General features: G+C 50.2%; 1 protein-coding gene across 1 annotated transcript; it reads left to right on the forward strand.

Moving 5' to 3' along the window:
* The first annotated feature begins 13392 nt into the window (after positions 1–13392).
* Positions 13393–15970, forward strand: TMEM160 (transmembrane protein 160). Its single transcript, XM_042920185.1, has 3 exons — positions 13393–13618; positions 14894–14986; positions 15629–15970. The coding sequence occupies exons 1-3, from the start codon at positions 13411–13413 to the stop codon at positions 15892–15894; spliced, it is 567 nt and encodes a 188-aa protein (XP_042776119.1). The 5' UTR covers positions 13393–13410; the 3' UTR covers positions 15895–15970.
* The last annotated feature ends 81 nt before the right edge of the window (positions 15971–16051 follow it).

Raw genomic sequence — 16051 nt, forward strand, 5'->3', positions numbered from 1 at the left:
TCTGGAGAGTCTGTGTTCAAGTAAGGTAGTGACTGGGTCATGCAGACCGGAGCCTAGAACCTTCTTTCTCGCGGGCGTAGGAAAGGGATTGGCTAGGGCGAGCCTGCCGGGATGACAAAGCAACGGGAGCAGGCAGCTGGGGAGCCAATAGACTTGAGACTTGGGGCGGGGGGGGGTAGATAGGGGTCGGTCACAGTCACACGTGGTGGGTGACCGCGAGGGATCAGAGAAGATGTCTGGTCAGCCCAGTGGAAGGCAGAGATGGCACCTCAGAGGAGGACGTGGTCTGGGAACTGGCCGAAAGCAGCTGTGGTCGCAGACAGAGCTGGTCAGGAGAGCTGCAGGAACGGGTGGCATCTCCAGACGTGCATGAAGCCCTGAGTATCACTGTTGGAGGAAGAAATGGAGCCTGAGGACAGAAGTGCCATTGGGCACCGGCTGGTGACTGAGGCCAAGAGCTGTGTCAAGAGCCTTCCACTTTCACCCAATTCCTGGGGCATTAGGACCGGCAACCATTCGAGGTTGTCCTCAGGCACCTGACCCCGCCCACGGCCTAGATTCCACAGGTGTGAACATGGTACCATACACGCTTTATCCCAGTTCAGCCATCTGCCCATCCCCCTCTCCACCCATCCATCATATTTGGATGCATTTCAAAACAACTTGCAGGGGCGCCTGGGTGGCGCAGTCGGTTAAGCGTCCGACTTCAGCCAGGTCACGATCTCGCGCTCCGTGAGTTCGAGCCCCGCGTCGGGCTCTGGGCTGATGGCTCGGAGCCTGGAGCCTGGAGCCTGTTTCCGATTCTGTGTCTCCCTCTCTCTCTGCCCCTCCCCCGTTCATGCTCTGTCTCTCTCTGTCCCAAAAATAAATAAAAAACATTGAAAAAAAAAATTTAAAAAAAAAAAAAAAAAACTTGCAGACATCAGAACACAGAGTTCAATATTCACAGTCCTTTTTTTTTTTTTAATGTTTATTTTTGAGAGTGAGAGAGAGACAGCGAGAGCAGGGTAGGGACAGAGAGAGAGGGAGACACAGAATCTGAAACAGGCTCCAGGCCCTGAGCTGTCAGCACAGAGCCCGACGCGGGGCTCGAACTCACAGACTGCGAGATCATGACCTGAGCCGAAGCCGGATGCTTAACCGACTGAGCCACCCAGGTGCCCCTAGGATTACTTTTTTTTTAATGTTTATTTATATTGAGAGGAAGAGTGTGCTTGAGTGAGGGAGGGGCAAAGAGAGAGGTAGAACGAGAAAGAGAGACAGAGAATCCCAAACGCAGAGCCTGACAGGGCAGGGACTTGAACTCACAAACTGTTAGGTCAGGACCTGAGCTGAAATCAAGGACCAGATGCTTCACCGACTGAGCCACCCAGGTTCCCCGGTGAGGATCTGTTAAGACTAGTATAGAAACAACTGTTTAAGATGGGGAGTGTATCAGTTGTGTAAGTAAGGATGGGCAAGGTTATGCTACAGAAACACAAACTCCCAAATCGCAGTGGCTCATTCGTGGGTCGGGCCGGAAGCTCTGCTCATCATAGCCACTGAGGAAGGGACCCGCGCTGAGGCTCCGCCCCTGAGACCACTTGGTGAGGAAAGGCGGAGGATAGCACCCCCCCCCCCCCCGCCCCCAGCCCTTAACTGCTTCTTTCCCAAAGCCATGGACTTCACATCTGTTGTGTTTCATGGGCTAAAGCGGGTTCCAGCCAAACTTCCAGGGGTATCGGGAGGTGCTATTCTGCTGTGGGGCCGGAAGATGGACAACTGGAGCTGCTTGGAGACCAGCGCTAATGCCTCCACACCAGCCCTCCCAGGTTCTCCCAGGCATCCCCCTTGCCTGCAGGGGTCCTGCCACGGGCTACAGTAGCCAGCTGAGGAAGTATGGTGGCCTGGAGAAGGTGTCTTCCATTGCCCAGGAGCGTCGCTCACCCAAAGCCCCAGCACCTGAAATTCACCGCGACATTTGCATGGAGGCCACGCCCCGACAGGCCGCTCCAGCCAATGAGTGAGTGGGGTGGGGCTGGGGATGGCGTTCTCCGGGGGATCCGGGTGGAGAGAGCCAGAAAGCGCTCAGGAGCTAGTCCTCCTGGGTCAGGGCCCCACCCTATCCCCTCATTTAAACGTAATTAATTACCTCCTTAAAGGTCCCCTCTCCAAATGCAGCCACACTAAAGGTTAGGGCTTCAACAGATGAACTTTTGAGAGGACACAATTCAATCCGTCGCACCCACCCTGCCCCATTCCACCATATCCCTCCAAAAGATGATTTGAAAGGCAAAATCTTTTAAGCATTCCTTCTTATTTCTTCTGGTGGTTACTCTGTTTCTCTTTAACTGTGTCAGCTTTAGGTGTTTTTTTTATCGACTTCCTGCTCCCTCCCCTCTTCCTTACTTTCAGGTTTGTCTTGTAACTTTACACACTCTGACACATTCGCTGTGCCCTATTCTCTCAACCCGCACTGCCCATTAATTAGAATGTTCTGCAGGGATGGAAATGGACTCTCTCCTTGCTGTCCAGGAAGGCAGCCGCTGGGCCCATGTAGAGACACTGAGCACTTAAGCCCAGGTACTGGATTTTAATTTTTGGTTAATGTGAATTTATACGTAAATAGGCCATGTAGGGGTGCCTGGGTGGCTCTGTTGGTTAAGTGACTGACTCTAGATCTCAAGATTGTGAGTTCAAGGGTGCCTGGGTGGCTCGGTCATTTAAGATCTGACTTTAGCTCAGGATATGATCTCACGGTTCGTGAGTTTGAGCCCCGGATCAGGCTCTGTGCTGACAGCTTGGATCCTGGAGGCTGCCAAGGGCTCTGTGTCTCCCTCTCTCTCTGCCCCTCCCTTGCTCATGCTCTGTCCCAAAAATAAACATCAAAAAAATTTTTTTAATAAGAAAAAAAAAAAAGATTGTGAGTTCAAGCCCCATGCATTGGGCTCTGCGCTGAGTGTGAAGTTAAAAAAATAAATAAGGGGCACCTGGATGGCTCACTTGAGTGTCCAACTGTTGATTTCAGCTCAGGTCATGATCCCAGAGTCCTGGGGATCAAGCCCTGTATGGGGCTCCAGGCTCAGCATGGAGTCTGCTTAAGATTCTCTCTCTCTAAAAAAAATTAAAAAAAAAAAAAAAAAAAAAGATTCTCTCTCTCTTCCTCTGCCCCCCGACCCCACCACCGTTCACGGACTCTCTCTAAATAAATAAATAGGCCCATGTGCCCAGTGGCTGCCATGTGGGACAGCACAGCCCTAAATCCTACATACAGCACTGGACTTCCCAGCTCTTAAAGTGATCACAATTACCAATTTGCTTTCCTCTCCAGACTTCCCGCCTCCTGGCAACTTGTATTCATGGTCAGGCTTGGTAACTGTGTTTGCTACCGTAACAAATTATCACAAACTTAAGGGGCTTAAAAATAATGCAAATGTATCCTGTTATAGTCCTGAAAATCAGAAGTCTAAAATCAATGTGTTAAGCAGGGTCGTGTTCTTCCTGGAGGGTTCAGGGGAGAATTCATTTCTTTGCCTTCTCCAGCTTCTAGAATCCTCCTGCAGTGCTTGGCTCCTGGCCCCTTCCTTATGTCCCTCTGACCTCTTGCTCCTGTTGTCACATCTCCCACTATTAACTGGTCCTCCGGCCTCCCTCTTGTAAAAGCCTTTAATGCGCCCCTAATTCCTGGAACCCGAGAACGCTACGTTATATGGCAAAAGGAAATTTGCTGGTGGGATTAAGTAAGGGTCATGAGATGGGGAGACAATCCTGCATTATCTGGGTGGGCCTGATGTCATCACAGGGACCCTCAATGAATACGAGGCAGGAGGGGGGCACCTGGGTGGCTTAGCTGGTTAAGTATCTGACTGCGGCCCAGGTCATGATCTTGTGGTTTGTGAGTTCAAGTCCCCCAAAGGGCTTTCTGCTGTCAGCACGGAGGCTGCTCTGGATCCTTTGTACCCCTGCCTTTCTCTGCCCTTCCCCTGCTTGCACTCTCTTTTTTTCTCTCTCTCTCTCTCTGCCCCTCCCCAGCTATTTCTCTCTCTCAAAATAAATAGATTTACTTAAAAAAAAAAAAAAAAAAAAAAAAAGGAGGCAGGAGATCAGAGAGGTTAACTAGGAAGCAAAGTTTGGAGTGGTTCAAGGAAGAGGCCCCAAGCCAAGGGGAGCAGCTGGCTTTCAGGCCATGCTTCCCACCAAACCCCCAAATATTGAAAACAGGTGCATTTGGGGCACCTGGGTGGCTCAGTCAGTTGAGCGGCCGACTTCGGCTCAGGTCACGATCTTGCAGTTTGTGAATTCGAGCCCCATGTTGGGCTCTGTGCTGACAGCTCAGAGCTTGGAGCCTGATTCGGATTCTGGGTGTGTGTGTGTCTCTCTCTCTGCCCGTCCCCCACTCACACTCTGTCTCCTTCAGAAAGAAAGAAAGAGGAAGGAAGGAAGAAAGGAAGGAAGGAGGAAGGAAGGAAAGAAAGAAAGAAAGAAAGAAAGAAAGAAAGAAAGAAAGAAAGAAAGAAAGAAAGAAAGAAAGAAAGAAAGAAAACAGATGCATTGGGGCGCCTGGGAGCTCAGTTGGTTAACCATCTGACTTCGGCTCAGCGCATGATCTCACAGTTCGTTGGTTCGAGTCCCGCATCGGGCTCACTGCTATCAGCACGAAGTCGGCTTGGGATCCTCTGTCCCCCTCTCTCCCTCCCTCTACCCTGCTCATGCTCTCTCTCTCTCAAAAATAAATAAACATTAAAAATTTTGGGGGCGCCTGGGTGGCTTCGTCGGTTGAGCGTCCAAACTCAGCTCAGGTCATGATCTCGGGTCTGTGAGTTCGAGCCCTGCGTTGGGCTCTGTGTTGACAGCTCGGAGCCTGGAGCCTGCTTCTGATTCTGTCTCTCTCTCTCTCTGCCCCTCCCCTGCTCACGCTCTGTCTCTGTCTCTCAAAAATAATGAATAAACACTAAAAAAAATTTTTAAAATAATAATAGCCAGTAAGAAATATGAAGGTAAAGCATGACTTCACATAGAATGGGGGTAAAGTGGGGTGAGAGAAAAACATTTTAATAGAGTTGAGTTACCCAACGGCTTATGAACTACCGAATGGTATAATAAGCTTTTCTTGCAAGATTATCACAGATCAGTGAATAAAGAAAATTCATCTCCTACAAAAAGACAAAAAAAGTGAAAACATTAAGTTAACTGAAAGAAGCCAGACAGGGGCTCGTGGGTGGTTCAGTCAGTTAAACGTCCGACTTCGGCTCGGGTCATGATCTCGCGGTTTGTGGGTTCGAGCCCCGCGTCGGGCTCTGTGCTGACAGCTCAGAGCCTGGAACCTCCTTCAGATTCTGTGTCTCCCTCTGTCTGCCCCTTCGCCACTTGCACTCTGTCTCTTACATTGTCTCAAAAATAAATAAACATTAAAAACAAATTTAATAAAAGAAGTTTATTTATATTAATTAAAAAAAGAAAGAGGAAGCCAGACACACAAGGTACCCGCCCCCCCAACATGTCCAGAACAGGGGCTCTGTCGGAAGAGCCGGTGACTGTCGATCTCAGGGTCGTGAGTTCGAGCCCCACGATGGGTGTAGAGATTACTTAAAAATAAAATCTTCAAAAAAAAAAAAAAAAAAAAGACCATTACAGTGAGGAGGCTGTTCTGACCTCAAGAGGTCTCTGCAAGTGTCTCCAGGTCAAAGAGGAAAGGGCATTGCTTCTCTATGGTGAGCTGGGTTGGCAGTTGGGGAAGTTGGGTCGGAGAGAGGAAATAAGTCACCAGTGTGGTTTGACAGGAAACGTGTCCTTCTGTGGTCAGCGGGTCTCGGGAGATGCTGGCAAAGGGACATGTCCCACATTTCCGAGCTCAGTTAGCACTTGGAGAACTGAGGTTCGAGGCCAGCGGGGGCCGGGGGAGAGTAGCCTAAGGGTTGGTCGAAGGGGAGACAGAGGGTAACGGTGAGCACCTGGTCAGAGGAAATGTTACAGTTGTGTCGCAGGACTTAGAGAGCAACCTGAATAAAATGCTTGGTTTGTGGGTCACATGACCTGCCTTGTGATCCCTCAACACACGCTCAAAAGTCCTGCCACAAAAGCCGATCCTTTGTCTCTGGTTCATTGTTGTGGCCACAGTGGTTGGAACGGGGCCTGACATCAGGTCAGCTCTTTTTTCTTTTTAAAGCTTATTTATTATTATTATTATTTTAAATGTGCATTTACTTTTGAGAAAGAGAGAGAGAGCGCGAGAGAGAGATAGGGAGGGGCAGAGAGAGAGGGAACGGAGGATCCGAAGCAGGCTCCAGGCTCTGTGCTGTCAGCAGAAAACCCGATGCAGAGCTCGAACTCACAAACCGTGAGATCACGACCTGAGCTGAAGTCAGACGCTCAGGCAACTGAGCCCCCGGGGAACCAAAGTTTATTCATTTTGAGAGAGAGTGCACTTGTGAGTGGGGTGGGGAGGGGAGGGGAGGTGGGGGGTGGGCAGAGAGCTAGGGAGAGACAGAAACCATGGGATCACGATTCGATCCGATCCCATGAACCGTGAGATCATGACCTGAGTTGAGATCAAGAGTTGGACACAAAACCAACTGAGCCACCCAAGCACCCCCCAGGTCAGCTGTTGATAAAAATATATTTAAAAATTGGGAGGGGGGCGCGGGGGCGCCTGGGTGACTCAGTCAGTTGAGCGTCCGACTCTGGATTTTGGCTCAGGTCATGATCTCATAGTTCGTGAGATTGAGCCCCACATCAGGTTCCATGCTGATGGTGCAGAGCCTGCTTGCGATTCTCTCTCTCCTTCTCTCTCTGCCCCTCCCCTGCTTGCTCTTTCTGTCTCTCTCTCTCTCTCTGCCTCTCTCTCTCAAAAGAAGTAAACTTTAAAAAATGTTTTTTTAATTTATTGAGATGTAATTGACATAAAACATTGCGTAAGTTTAAGATACAACATGTTGCTTTGATGCTCACTGATTGCATATATACATGTGTATATGTATACACACACATACACACACACTTATATATAGTATTTCAATAGGATTACCACTGTACCGTTAGCTAACACCCCCATTATGTCACATAATTTTCATTTCCTTTTCGTGGTGAGTAGGTATATATCCTGTAAAAGAATACCAATGCCCGCTTCCTGCCTCCCATCCGCAGATAGGGCTGCGTTGGTCTGGGATGAGGCTGGAGCGTTAACGTGTCTTTAAAGCTCCCGGACAGTTCGTGCATTAGAACCACTGATCAAATTACAAGTGCAGAGGCAGCTGGCCAACATCACGATCTGTCTCTTTAAGGAGGATTTGTTTTCTCTGCCCCGACCCTTTCTGGCATTCATTTCTCTTTCCCTTCTCATCAGCCTAAACCATTTCACCAGCCAAGAATGTGAAAAATGTGTCTCCAATATTTTCAGTTCCACTTAATCCCATTTAATGCTTAGCATTCATTGCCAGCAGGCAGGCTGTTACAGCCCAGTTGAACTCCCTCCCAAGTTCAACCCCCTCCGGAGCTCCCAACTCGCCTCCCCCTCCATAAAATCTAAGCTCTTCTCACTGGGAGATAAAGATCAGGTCTCGTAGACGAGGTTCCAGAGGGTGATGGAGAGCTACGTACGGATGGGTTTCAGCTAGAGACACATCACTAGCTGCTCATTTAAAACATCCTCTCTGGGATGCTTGGGTGGCTCAGTCAGTTAAATGTCGGACTCTTGATCTCGGCTCATGCCATGATCTCATGGTCTGTGAGTTCAAGCCCTGTGTTGGGCTCTGCGTTGACAGAACAGAGCCTGCTTGGGATTTTCTCTCTCTCTCTCTCTCTCTCTGCCCCTCCCCTGCTCAGTCCTTTCTCTCTTTCAAAATAAATACTTAAACATACGCTAAAGACATATATGTCAGTTCATGCTACCCCTCAGCTCAAAATCTCCCCAAATCCCATCACACTTAAAATTAAAGAGGAACCCTTCACTGTGGCCCACGGGACACCAACAACCTGACTCTCCATCTGGCTTTGACTTCCTCTCCTCTCCTCTCCTCTCCCCTTGTTCATTTTGCTCCAACCACGCGGGGCGCCCTGGCCATTCTTCCAGCACATCAAGCACACTCCAGCCTCAGGGCCTTTGCACTTGCTATCTATCCCCTGTGCTTGGAGTACTCCTCCTCCTCCTCACCTCATCGATAACTCTTTGTCACTCATATTGCACTCATATGTCACATCCTCAACACTCAGAAGCTTAAAATAATAAACACGTATTATTGCGTTTAGTTTCTGTATATCAGGAAGTACCCACAGGAGCAGCTTAGCTGCTAGGTTCTGGCTTGGGATTTCTCATGAGGTTCTGGTCAGGGCTGTGGTCCCCCAAGGGCTTGACGGGGACTGGAGAACCTTCCAAGGAAATTCGCTCACGTGGCCGGCAAGCTGGTGCTGGCTACTGGCCTCTTCACCAGGCTGTTTGTATGTCCTCACGATGCGGCAGCTGGCTTCCCACAGAGAAAGGTGGAAGTGACAATGTCTTTTATGACCCAGCCTTGGAAGTCACACTCTGTCACTTCCACAGTATTCCACTGGCCACACAGAGCACTCCTGAGCTGGGGCGGGGGTGGGGGTGGGGGTGGGGGTAGCGTGATCTGATGTATGTCTTTAGAATATGGGATGAGACAACACAAACTGTGATGGCTGAGGTCATCTTAGAAGCTCGCTGCCATATGCTCTTGTCATTCTCTACCTCACCACCTAGATTTATATTCTGGATGGATTTACCTTCCTGAAAATATATTAATCCTTCCTCGGTCTCCCTTTCCCAGTGCTGCCATGTCCATAGGGGCTGGGACACATCATTTTTCTGTCTTGTTCACTGCTATATCCTCAGGGTTTTAAGCAGAACTTGGTACATCGTAGATACTCAATAAATATTTGCTGAACTACTAAGTGGAGAATGTACCCTGAGGGCATTCTGGAGACCAGTAAGTGGGCTGGTTTCAGCTGTCCAGGCGAAAGATAGCAAGGGTTTGAAGTAGGAAAGAAATGGAGAGAAATTGATAGCTATTGGCAGGATCTCCTGTCCTCTTGCAAGTTTCTTATCTCTCCCTGCTACAACCCAGCCTTCGCAGGGAGGTGGAAGTGTTAACAGATCAGTTGAACGTCATATGTCCCCTGCATAAATGCTCTATGGCTTTCTACTGCACAGTGTCAGGAGTTACAGGTGACCCAGGAACTGAAGGGGGTAACCTCGGAAGGTCCTCTTGCTCTGGTTGGGGTTAAGGTGGTCAGAGAGCTGCTTTTGTGGATTCAAACGATCTCTACACATTGTAGGGCATCTTAGAAAATATAATTGTGACGGCTGCCCAAGGAAGGAAAGGAAACCATCTCGTGATGGTAAATGATTGTTTATGTTCAGTGTCCTACACTCAGTGTAATTTTTCTGGGCCCCAGATTCTTTCTGCAAGGCTCTGATCATGGTTTATCTGGTCCATGCCTAGTCAGAGTTCAGGTTTCAACTAGGCTGGGTTAGGTGCCCTCTCTGGCTCCTCTAGTCTCCTGGGCTTTCCCTAGAATGTACTTACTTAGCATGTTTATTGCTTATTTTCTGCCTATATCTCTAGAACGGAAGCTCCATGAGAGCAAGGAGCTTTCCAATCCATGAACATGGTATATATCTCCATTTATTTAGATCTTTAATGTACCTCAACAGTATTTTGTAGTTTTCAGTGTAGAAATCTCGCATGTGTTTTGTTAAAATACTTCTGAAGGTATTTTGGGGTTTGATACTATTGTAAACGAACTTTTAAAAAAAACACATTAAAAAAAAATTTTTTTAAAGTAGGCTCCGCACCCAACGTCGGGCTTGAACTCACGACCCCGAGATTAAGAGTTGCAGGCTCTACCAACTAAGCCATCCAGGCAGGGGGCCCCAGGCACTTATTTTTAGTATCATTTTGCAACTGTTTCCTCCTAGTATATAAACATAAAATTGATTTTTGTATATTGATCCTGTACCCTGAAATCTTGCTAAATTCACTTATTAGTTTTAGTAGTTATTTTGATTTTTTGGAATTTTCCACATAAGCAATCACATGTGCAAATATCAACAGTTTCAATTCTTCTATCTTATGTCGATGCCCTTCTATCTATTTATTTTGCCTATTGCACTAGTGAGGACCTCCCATACAATGTTGATTAGAAATGGGGAAAATGAAAGTCCTGGCTTCGTTTCCAATTTTAGGGGAAAAGCAGTCAATATTTCACCACTAACAATGGTGCTGGTTGTGAGTTTTTTGTAGATGTCTTTGATCAGATTGAGAAAGTTCAGGGCAGAGAATGTTGTCTGTTTTTGTTTTTTAAGGTTATTTGTTTTTTGAGAGAGAGAGCACGAGTTGGATAGAGGGAGAGGGAGAGATCATTTCAAGCACGCTCTGCACGGTCAATGCAGAGAGACAGATGCGGGCCTCAAACCCGTCAACTGTGAGATCATGACCTGAGCGAAAATCAAGAGTTGGACAGTCCACTGACTGAGCCACCCCGGTGACCGCCCCCCCTTTTTCCCCCTTTTTGACAGATTTTAAGTAATCTTTCCACTCGAGGTGGGGCTCAAATTCGCAATGATGAGATCAAGAGTTACGTGCTCCCCTGATTGAGCCAGCCAGGTGCCCCAAATTTTGTCTGTTTTGTTTACTGATTTGTACCAAATGTGTAGCATAACTGTCAGGGAGTGAGTGCTGAGTAAATAATTGATGAATGAATGAAAGATCAAATGAGTATAAGCTGCATGGCACTGGGGCTAGTAATGTAGCATTGGACTTATCTAATTAGCTATGTGATTTAGGATAAGGTAACCGCTCTATCTCCCTTCTCTGTAAAATGCGTATAATAATGGTATATATCACAGAGGATTATGTTGAGGATTTAATCAGAGTTAGTGCTCAGTAAACACCAGCTTTTATTACCTCAGTTTTCTGAGCCTCATTTTATTCCTTCTATAAAAGAGGGAATATTCCAATTCTTTTTTTTAAACTTTTAAAAATATTTATTTATTATTGAGAGACAGAGAGACACGTAATGTGAGCAGGGGAGGGGTAGAGAGAGGGGGAGACACAGAATCTGAAACAGGCTCCAGGCTCTGAGCAGTCAGCACAGAGCCCGACGCGGGGCTCGAACTCAGAAACTGCGAGATCATGACCTGAGCCAAAGTCGGTCGCTTAACCAACTGAGCCACCCAGGCGCCCCTCTGATTCTTTTTAAGATTTTAGTTTATGTATTTTTTAAAGTTTATTTTAAGAGAGAGAATCTCAAGCAGACTCCACAGCTCGATGTGGAGCTCGAACCCACGAACCATGAGATCATGACATGCTGGGGAGGATGCTTAAAACTGTCTCAGCCATCCAGGTACTCCTTAAGATATTATCTTTTAATGTATCTTTTAAAAAATATTTATTTACTTATTTTGAGAGAGAGAGAGATCATGGGAGGGGCAGAGAGAGAGGAAGAGAGAGAGAATCCCAAGCAGGCTCTGCACTGTCAGTGCAGAGCCCAACTCGGGGCTCGAACCCACAAACTGTGAGATCATGACCTGAGCCAAAATGAAGAGTCCACGGCTTATCCGACTGAACTCCCAGGCGTCCCGAGATTTTATTTTTAAGTAATCTCTACACCTAACATGGGGCTCGAACCCACAGCCCCGAGATCAAGAGTCCTACACTCCACTGACTGAGTCAGCCAGGTGCCCCTATTCTAATTCTTAACTCCTAGGGTTACAGTGAGAATTAAATAACATTACGCACAGGCTATGCCTAGCACAATTCTTGGCACAGGCAAAGTCATTGATAAATGTTTGCTATTATTATTTACCAAGTTCCCTACTTATACTGGGTTGAGGGCATAGGAGATACATCCATCAAGGACCCAGTCCACTGAAAGCTGTGAAGCCTGTTGGCAGACACAGATCAGTATAGAGATCATTACCACACAGTGTAGTAAGGGGGGGCATAAAGCCATGTGTGGACCCAGAGGCAGAAGCTGGCTGCTGAGATTTGCCGGTGGGATCATGTCTGTCCAGACTCAGACCTAAGTTTAGACCTAAAAGGAAACCACAATGGTTTATATCAAGGAAAATTGGAAACACCCTACAGATGGGGATCACCTGTGGTACCAACCTGTAATGCATCAGTACGAACCATTAAACTTCACGCTGTGGAACAGAAGAGGGGGATGGTTGCCTGGGGCATGGGGTTACTTTCCATTAGATCCTTCGGTATGTTTTGTTTCTTGTACCATGTCCAAAATAAATTAATTTTTATTTATTTATATTTTTAAGATTTTTTTAAATGTTTATTTATTTTTGAGAGAGAGAGAGCGCAAGCGGAGGAGAGGCAGAGAAAGAGGGAGACACAGAACTCAAAGCAAGCTCCAGGCTCTGAGCTGCCAGCACAGAGCCCGTTGGGGCTCAAACTCACTAACGGGGAGATCATGACCTGAGCCCAAGTCGGAAGCCCAACTGACTGAGCCACCCAAGCACCCCTATTTTTGTTTCTAAAGTTTATTTATTTTAAGAGAGAGACAGCAGGAGCAGGGGAGCACAGAGCCTGACGTGGGGCTCGAACTCACAAAACAGCTTATGACCTGAGCCTAATCGGGGAGTCGGTCGCTCAACCGACTGAGCCACCCAGGTACCCAATTATTTATTTATTTTTAATTTGAGAGAGATTGCAAAAGTGGGGGAGAGGGGCGGAGGGAGGGAGGGAGGCGGGGGTGGTGGGGCGAGAGAAAAAGAACCCTGAGCAGGCTCCACGCTCACGTGGAGCCGGTGGCGGGTCTCGATCAAACCACCCTGGGATCACCACCTGAGTGGAAATCAAGAATCGGCGGCTTAACCAGGCACCCCAGTCATATTTTTAATATAAAAATTATGAAAAGTATTCAATGCCATCATGTTCACGACTTCTATGAAAAAAGTTAATGTGTCAAAGGGCATCTCACTTGACATTTGCCTAGAAAAAAGACAGGGCAAGAGTACAACCGATAGCAGTAACTGCTCATCAGTGGGATTAATAGGTTGAGGTTTACTTTCTCCTCCGGGCTATTCCAGATGTTGCAAAGGTTCTGCATGAAGTACCCCAGCTTTGTTTTGTTTTTGTTGATTGGCTATTAGAATTAAAGTTATTAACATAAACTACAAGTCCCGGCAGACATCGGGCCTCCGCCTTCTGAAGACCGGCCTTCTATGGGCGCAATGATCGCTGGGATTCGTAGTCCAGCAGCAGAAGCGAGGTGGGACGCGCAGTACCGGCACAGATGACAGAGGAGGAATCACCGCTATTTCGACCAATGGACCGTGGGCGCCAGCCCTGAGTGGCGCTCTCGAAGCCAATGGGTGAGCCGCCACGCCTGAATGACGTGGGCTTCAGCCTACGGGAGCCCGTGGGGGCGGGGCGGTGAGCGGCGGCCGTAGTGGGAACCATGGGAGGCGGCTGGTGGTGGGCTCGGGCCGCCCGACTGGCCCGGCTCCGCTTCCGGGGGGCGCTGCTGCCGCCTCCGCGGCCCCGGAGCGGGGGCGCCCGAGGGTCCTTCGCCCCCGGCCACGGCCCCCGCGCCGGGGCTTCGCCGCCCCCCGTGTCCGAGCTGGACCGTGCGGACGCCTGGCTCCTCCGGAAGGCGCATGAAACAGGTCTGAGGCTGGGGCTGGGGTCGGCCCCGACGGGACAGGGGGGCCCGGATAGCCGAGCTGTCGGCGCGCGCGAGTGGGGGAAGGGGGTGGAGCTTCTGCTGGAAACAGGGCTGGGACTCCGGAGCGAGAAGGGCTTCCGTAAAAGCGCAGGGAAGCGCTTGCTGCAAGAGCGCAGTCTGTCCGCATAGAAGTGCTTGCGGATGGGACGGTGTCCGGCTAGTGGGACGCACTGGGGATTGGAAAGGTTGGTCGGGGTAGGACAGGCAGCAATTATAAAATTGCACTGCCTGGGCGAGAGAGGCATCCGAAGAGGGTGAAGGGCGGGGGTGTTGCCTACTGGAGGGGTCCGCCTTGGAGGACCCAGTTCAGATCCAAGAGGCGACCACTCTGCATTAGGCGGGAGCGTGGATCCCATCAGAAGAGGGGGCGAGTTCCGGATTGGAGGAAGGAACAACCAATAAAAGAAAAGCTCTGGGCTGATTGGAGGGCCAGGTGATCCAGGCTGCAGGGGGAGGGGCCTCACGTGTCGATAGTGGATGGGGAGTGGGTGTGGGGTTTGTAACCCGGACCAGCCGGTTAGCGCCACACAGGGGATTTGAGTGGATGTGAATAACAGCAAGGAAGTTCACACGCGGAAGCAGATGATTGGCGTTTGAGGCTCCCTGAAGGGGGAGGCTGGAGAGAGGCCTGAAGTGCAGAAGTTTGTCCCAGAGCGGGGAGGCGGGAGGGGGATACACACATGTATGGGGAGAGGAGGGGTGTTGACCAAGATGACCCCTCGGGATCTTCCTGTCCTCATATTTAAGTTCAGCAATTTTGGGGGCGCCTGGGTGGCTCAGTCGGTTAAGCGGCCCACTTTGGCTCAGGTCATGATCTCGCGGTCTGCGAGTTCGAGCCCCGCGTCCGGCTCTGTGCTGACAGCTCAGAGCCTGGAGCTTGCTTCGGATTCTGTGTCTCCCTCTCTCTCTGACCCTCCCCCGTTGATGCTCTTTCTCTGTCTCAGAAATAAATAAACGTTAAAAAAATATATTAAATAAGATCGGCAATTTTGGTTCCTAGATTCTCCTGCAGATTCTGCAGGCTATGTTGAATCTTTGGTGCTGCAGAGTTTGGGGAGAGGGCTCAGATGGATGGAAGCTACAGTTTGGCGGGGGTTAAGGTTAAGTGGAGGGCCGTCAGGACCGGGTGGGGATTTGGGGTGCAATGGGATAACACTGTCTGGGCTGACAGGCTGATGCTGATTTCTTTCCCCTCCCCATTCACCCCTTCCTCCAGCCTTCCTCTCCTGGTTCCGCAATGGCCTCCTGGCATCAGGCATTGGGGTCATCTCCTTCATGCAGAGTGACATGGGTCGGGAAGCTGCCTACGGTGAGTGCAGACCCCCACTCTCGCCCCAACCAGGGAGTGAGGGCAGAACCCTAACCTCCCCCGTGGGTGTAGATTCTTCCCTGCCCTGTCCCACCGCCACCCACTCTTTCCTCCCCCACCAGAAGCCACCTCATTTTCACGTGTGACTGTTGACCTTACATCCACCCGCCCCTACTTTGTGGCCACTGGATCACCCGAGTGGGTGGCCCACGGGGTGGCTGTGGGTCCTTGTCCCCTCCGATCTGACTGTCCCACAAAGATGACGGTCGCGTCTTAGCCCTTCACGCTGGCCCAGCCCCAGACTGGCCCTGCCACTCCATCCCTGTCTTTGCTCTCAGACCAGCTCCCCACTCCGCCTCTGGTCCTGAACCCCACCTCCCCATCCGGGACACCTCCTCGGATACCGCTACCTCCTCATGTCCCTGACCTTGGCTCTGTACTACTCTTGACGCCTACCCTGCTTTTGAGTTTGCCTCATTCTCTAACTCCACCTTGGTCCCCTGACCCGCCTCGGTCCCCGGAGTCATCTGAATCCCAGAACCCCCTCCCCACCCCGGCTTCTCCATCCACCCCACTGCAGTGCCAGCCCGGGAGCTCAGGCCCTGCCTCTCCTTGACCGTGGCCTCCTGCCCTCTCGCACAGGCTTCTTCCTGCTGGGCGGCCTGTGCGTCGTGTGGGGCGGTGCCTCCTACGTGGTGGGCCTGGCTGCACTGCGGGGACCCATGCAACTGTCGCTGGGGGGCGCAGCGGCGGGCGTGGGGGCCGTGCTGGCCGTGGGCCTGCTCTGGGCTTGTGCCGTCGGTCTCTACATGGGTCAGCTGGAGCTGGATGTGGAACTGGTGCCCGAGGACGATGGGACCGCCACCGCCGAAGGCCCCGACGAAGCCGGCCGGCCGCCACCGGAGTGAACAGCTGGGCCACGGGGAATGGCCGGGCGCTGGACGGCCCGAGGACCGGGACATTAAAACCTGACCCTTGTCCACATTCTGAGTGGCGGTTCCTGCGACTGGGAAGGGCGGGCATGGGAATCCGTAAAAGCAGGTGGAGGTAACCAAGGAGAAAGAA

This window comes from Panthera leo, chromosome E2 (assembly GCF_018350215.1).
Source record: "Panthera leo isolate Ple1 chromosome E2, P.leo_Ple1_pat1.1, whole genome shotgun sequence".
NCBI classification, from domain to species: Eukaryota; Metazoa; Chordata; class Mammalia; order Carnivora; family Felidae; genus Panthera; species Panthera leo.

Bases quoted from the DNA above. Each gene is read 5' to 3' on its own strand.
- TMEM160 (XM_042920185.1), top strand. From the start codon at position 13,411: ATGGGAGGCGGCTGGTGGTGGGCTCGGGCCGCCCGACTGGCCCGGCTC. The intron at 13,619-14,893 runs GTCTGAGGCTGG...CCCTTCCTCCAG, and splicing joins CCGGAAGGCGCATGAAACAG to CCTTCCTCTCCTGGTTCCGC. The intron at 14,987-15,628 runs GTGAGTGCAGAC...CCTCTCGCACAG, and splicing joins GGGTCGGGAAGCTGCCTACG to GCTTCTTCCTGCTGGGCGGC.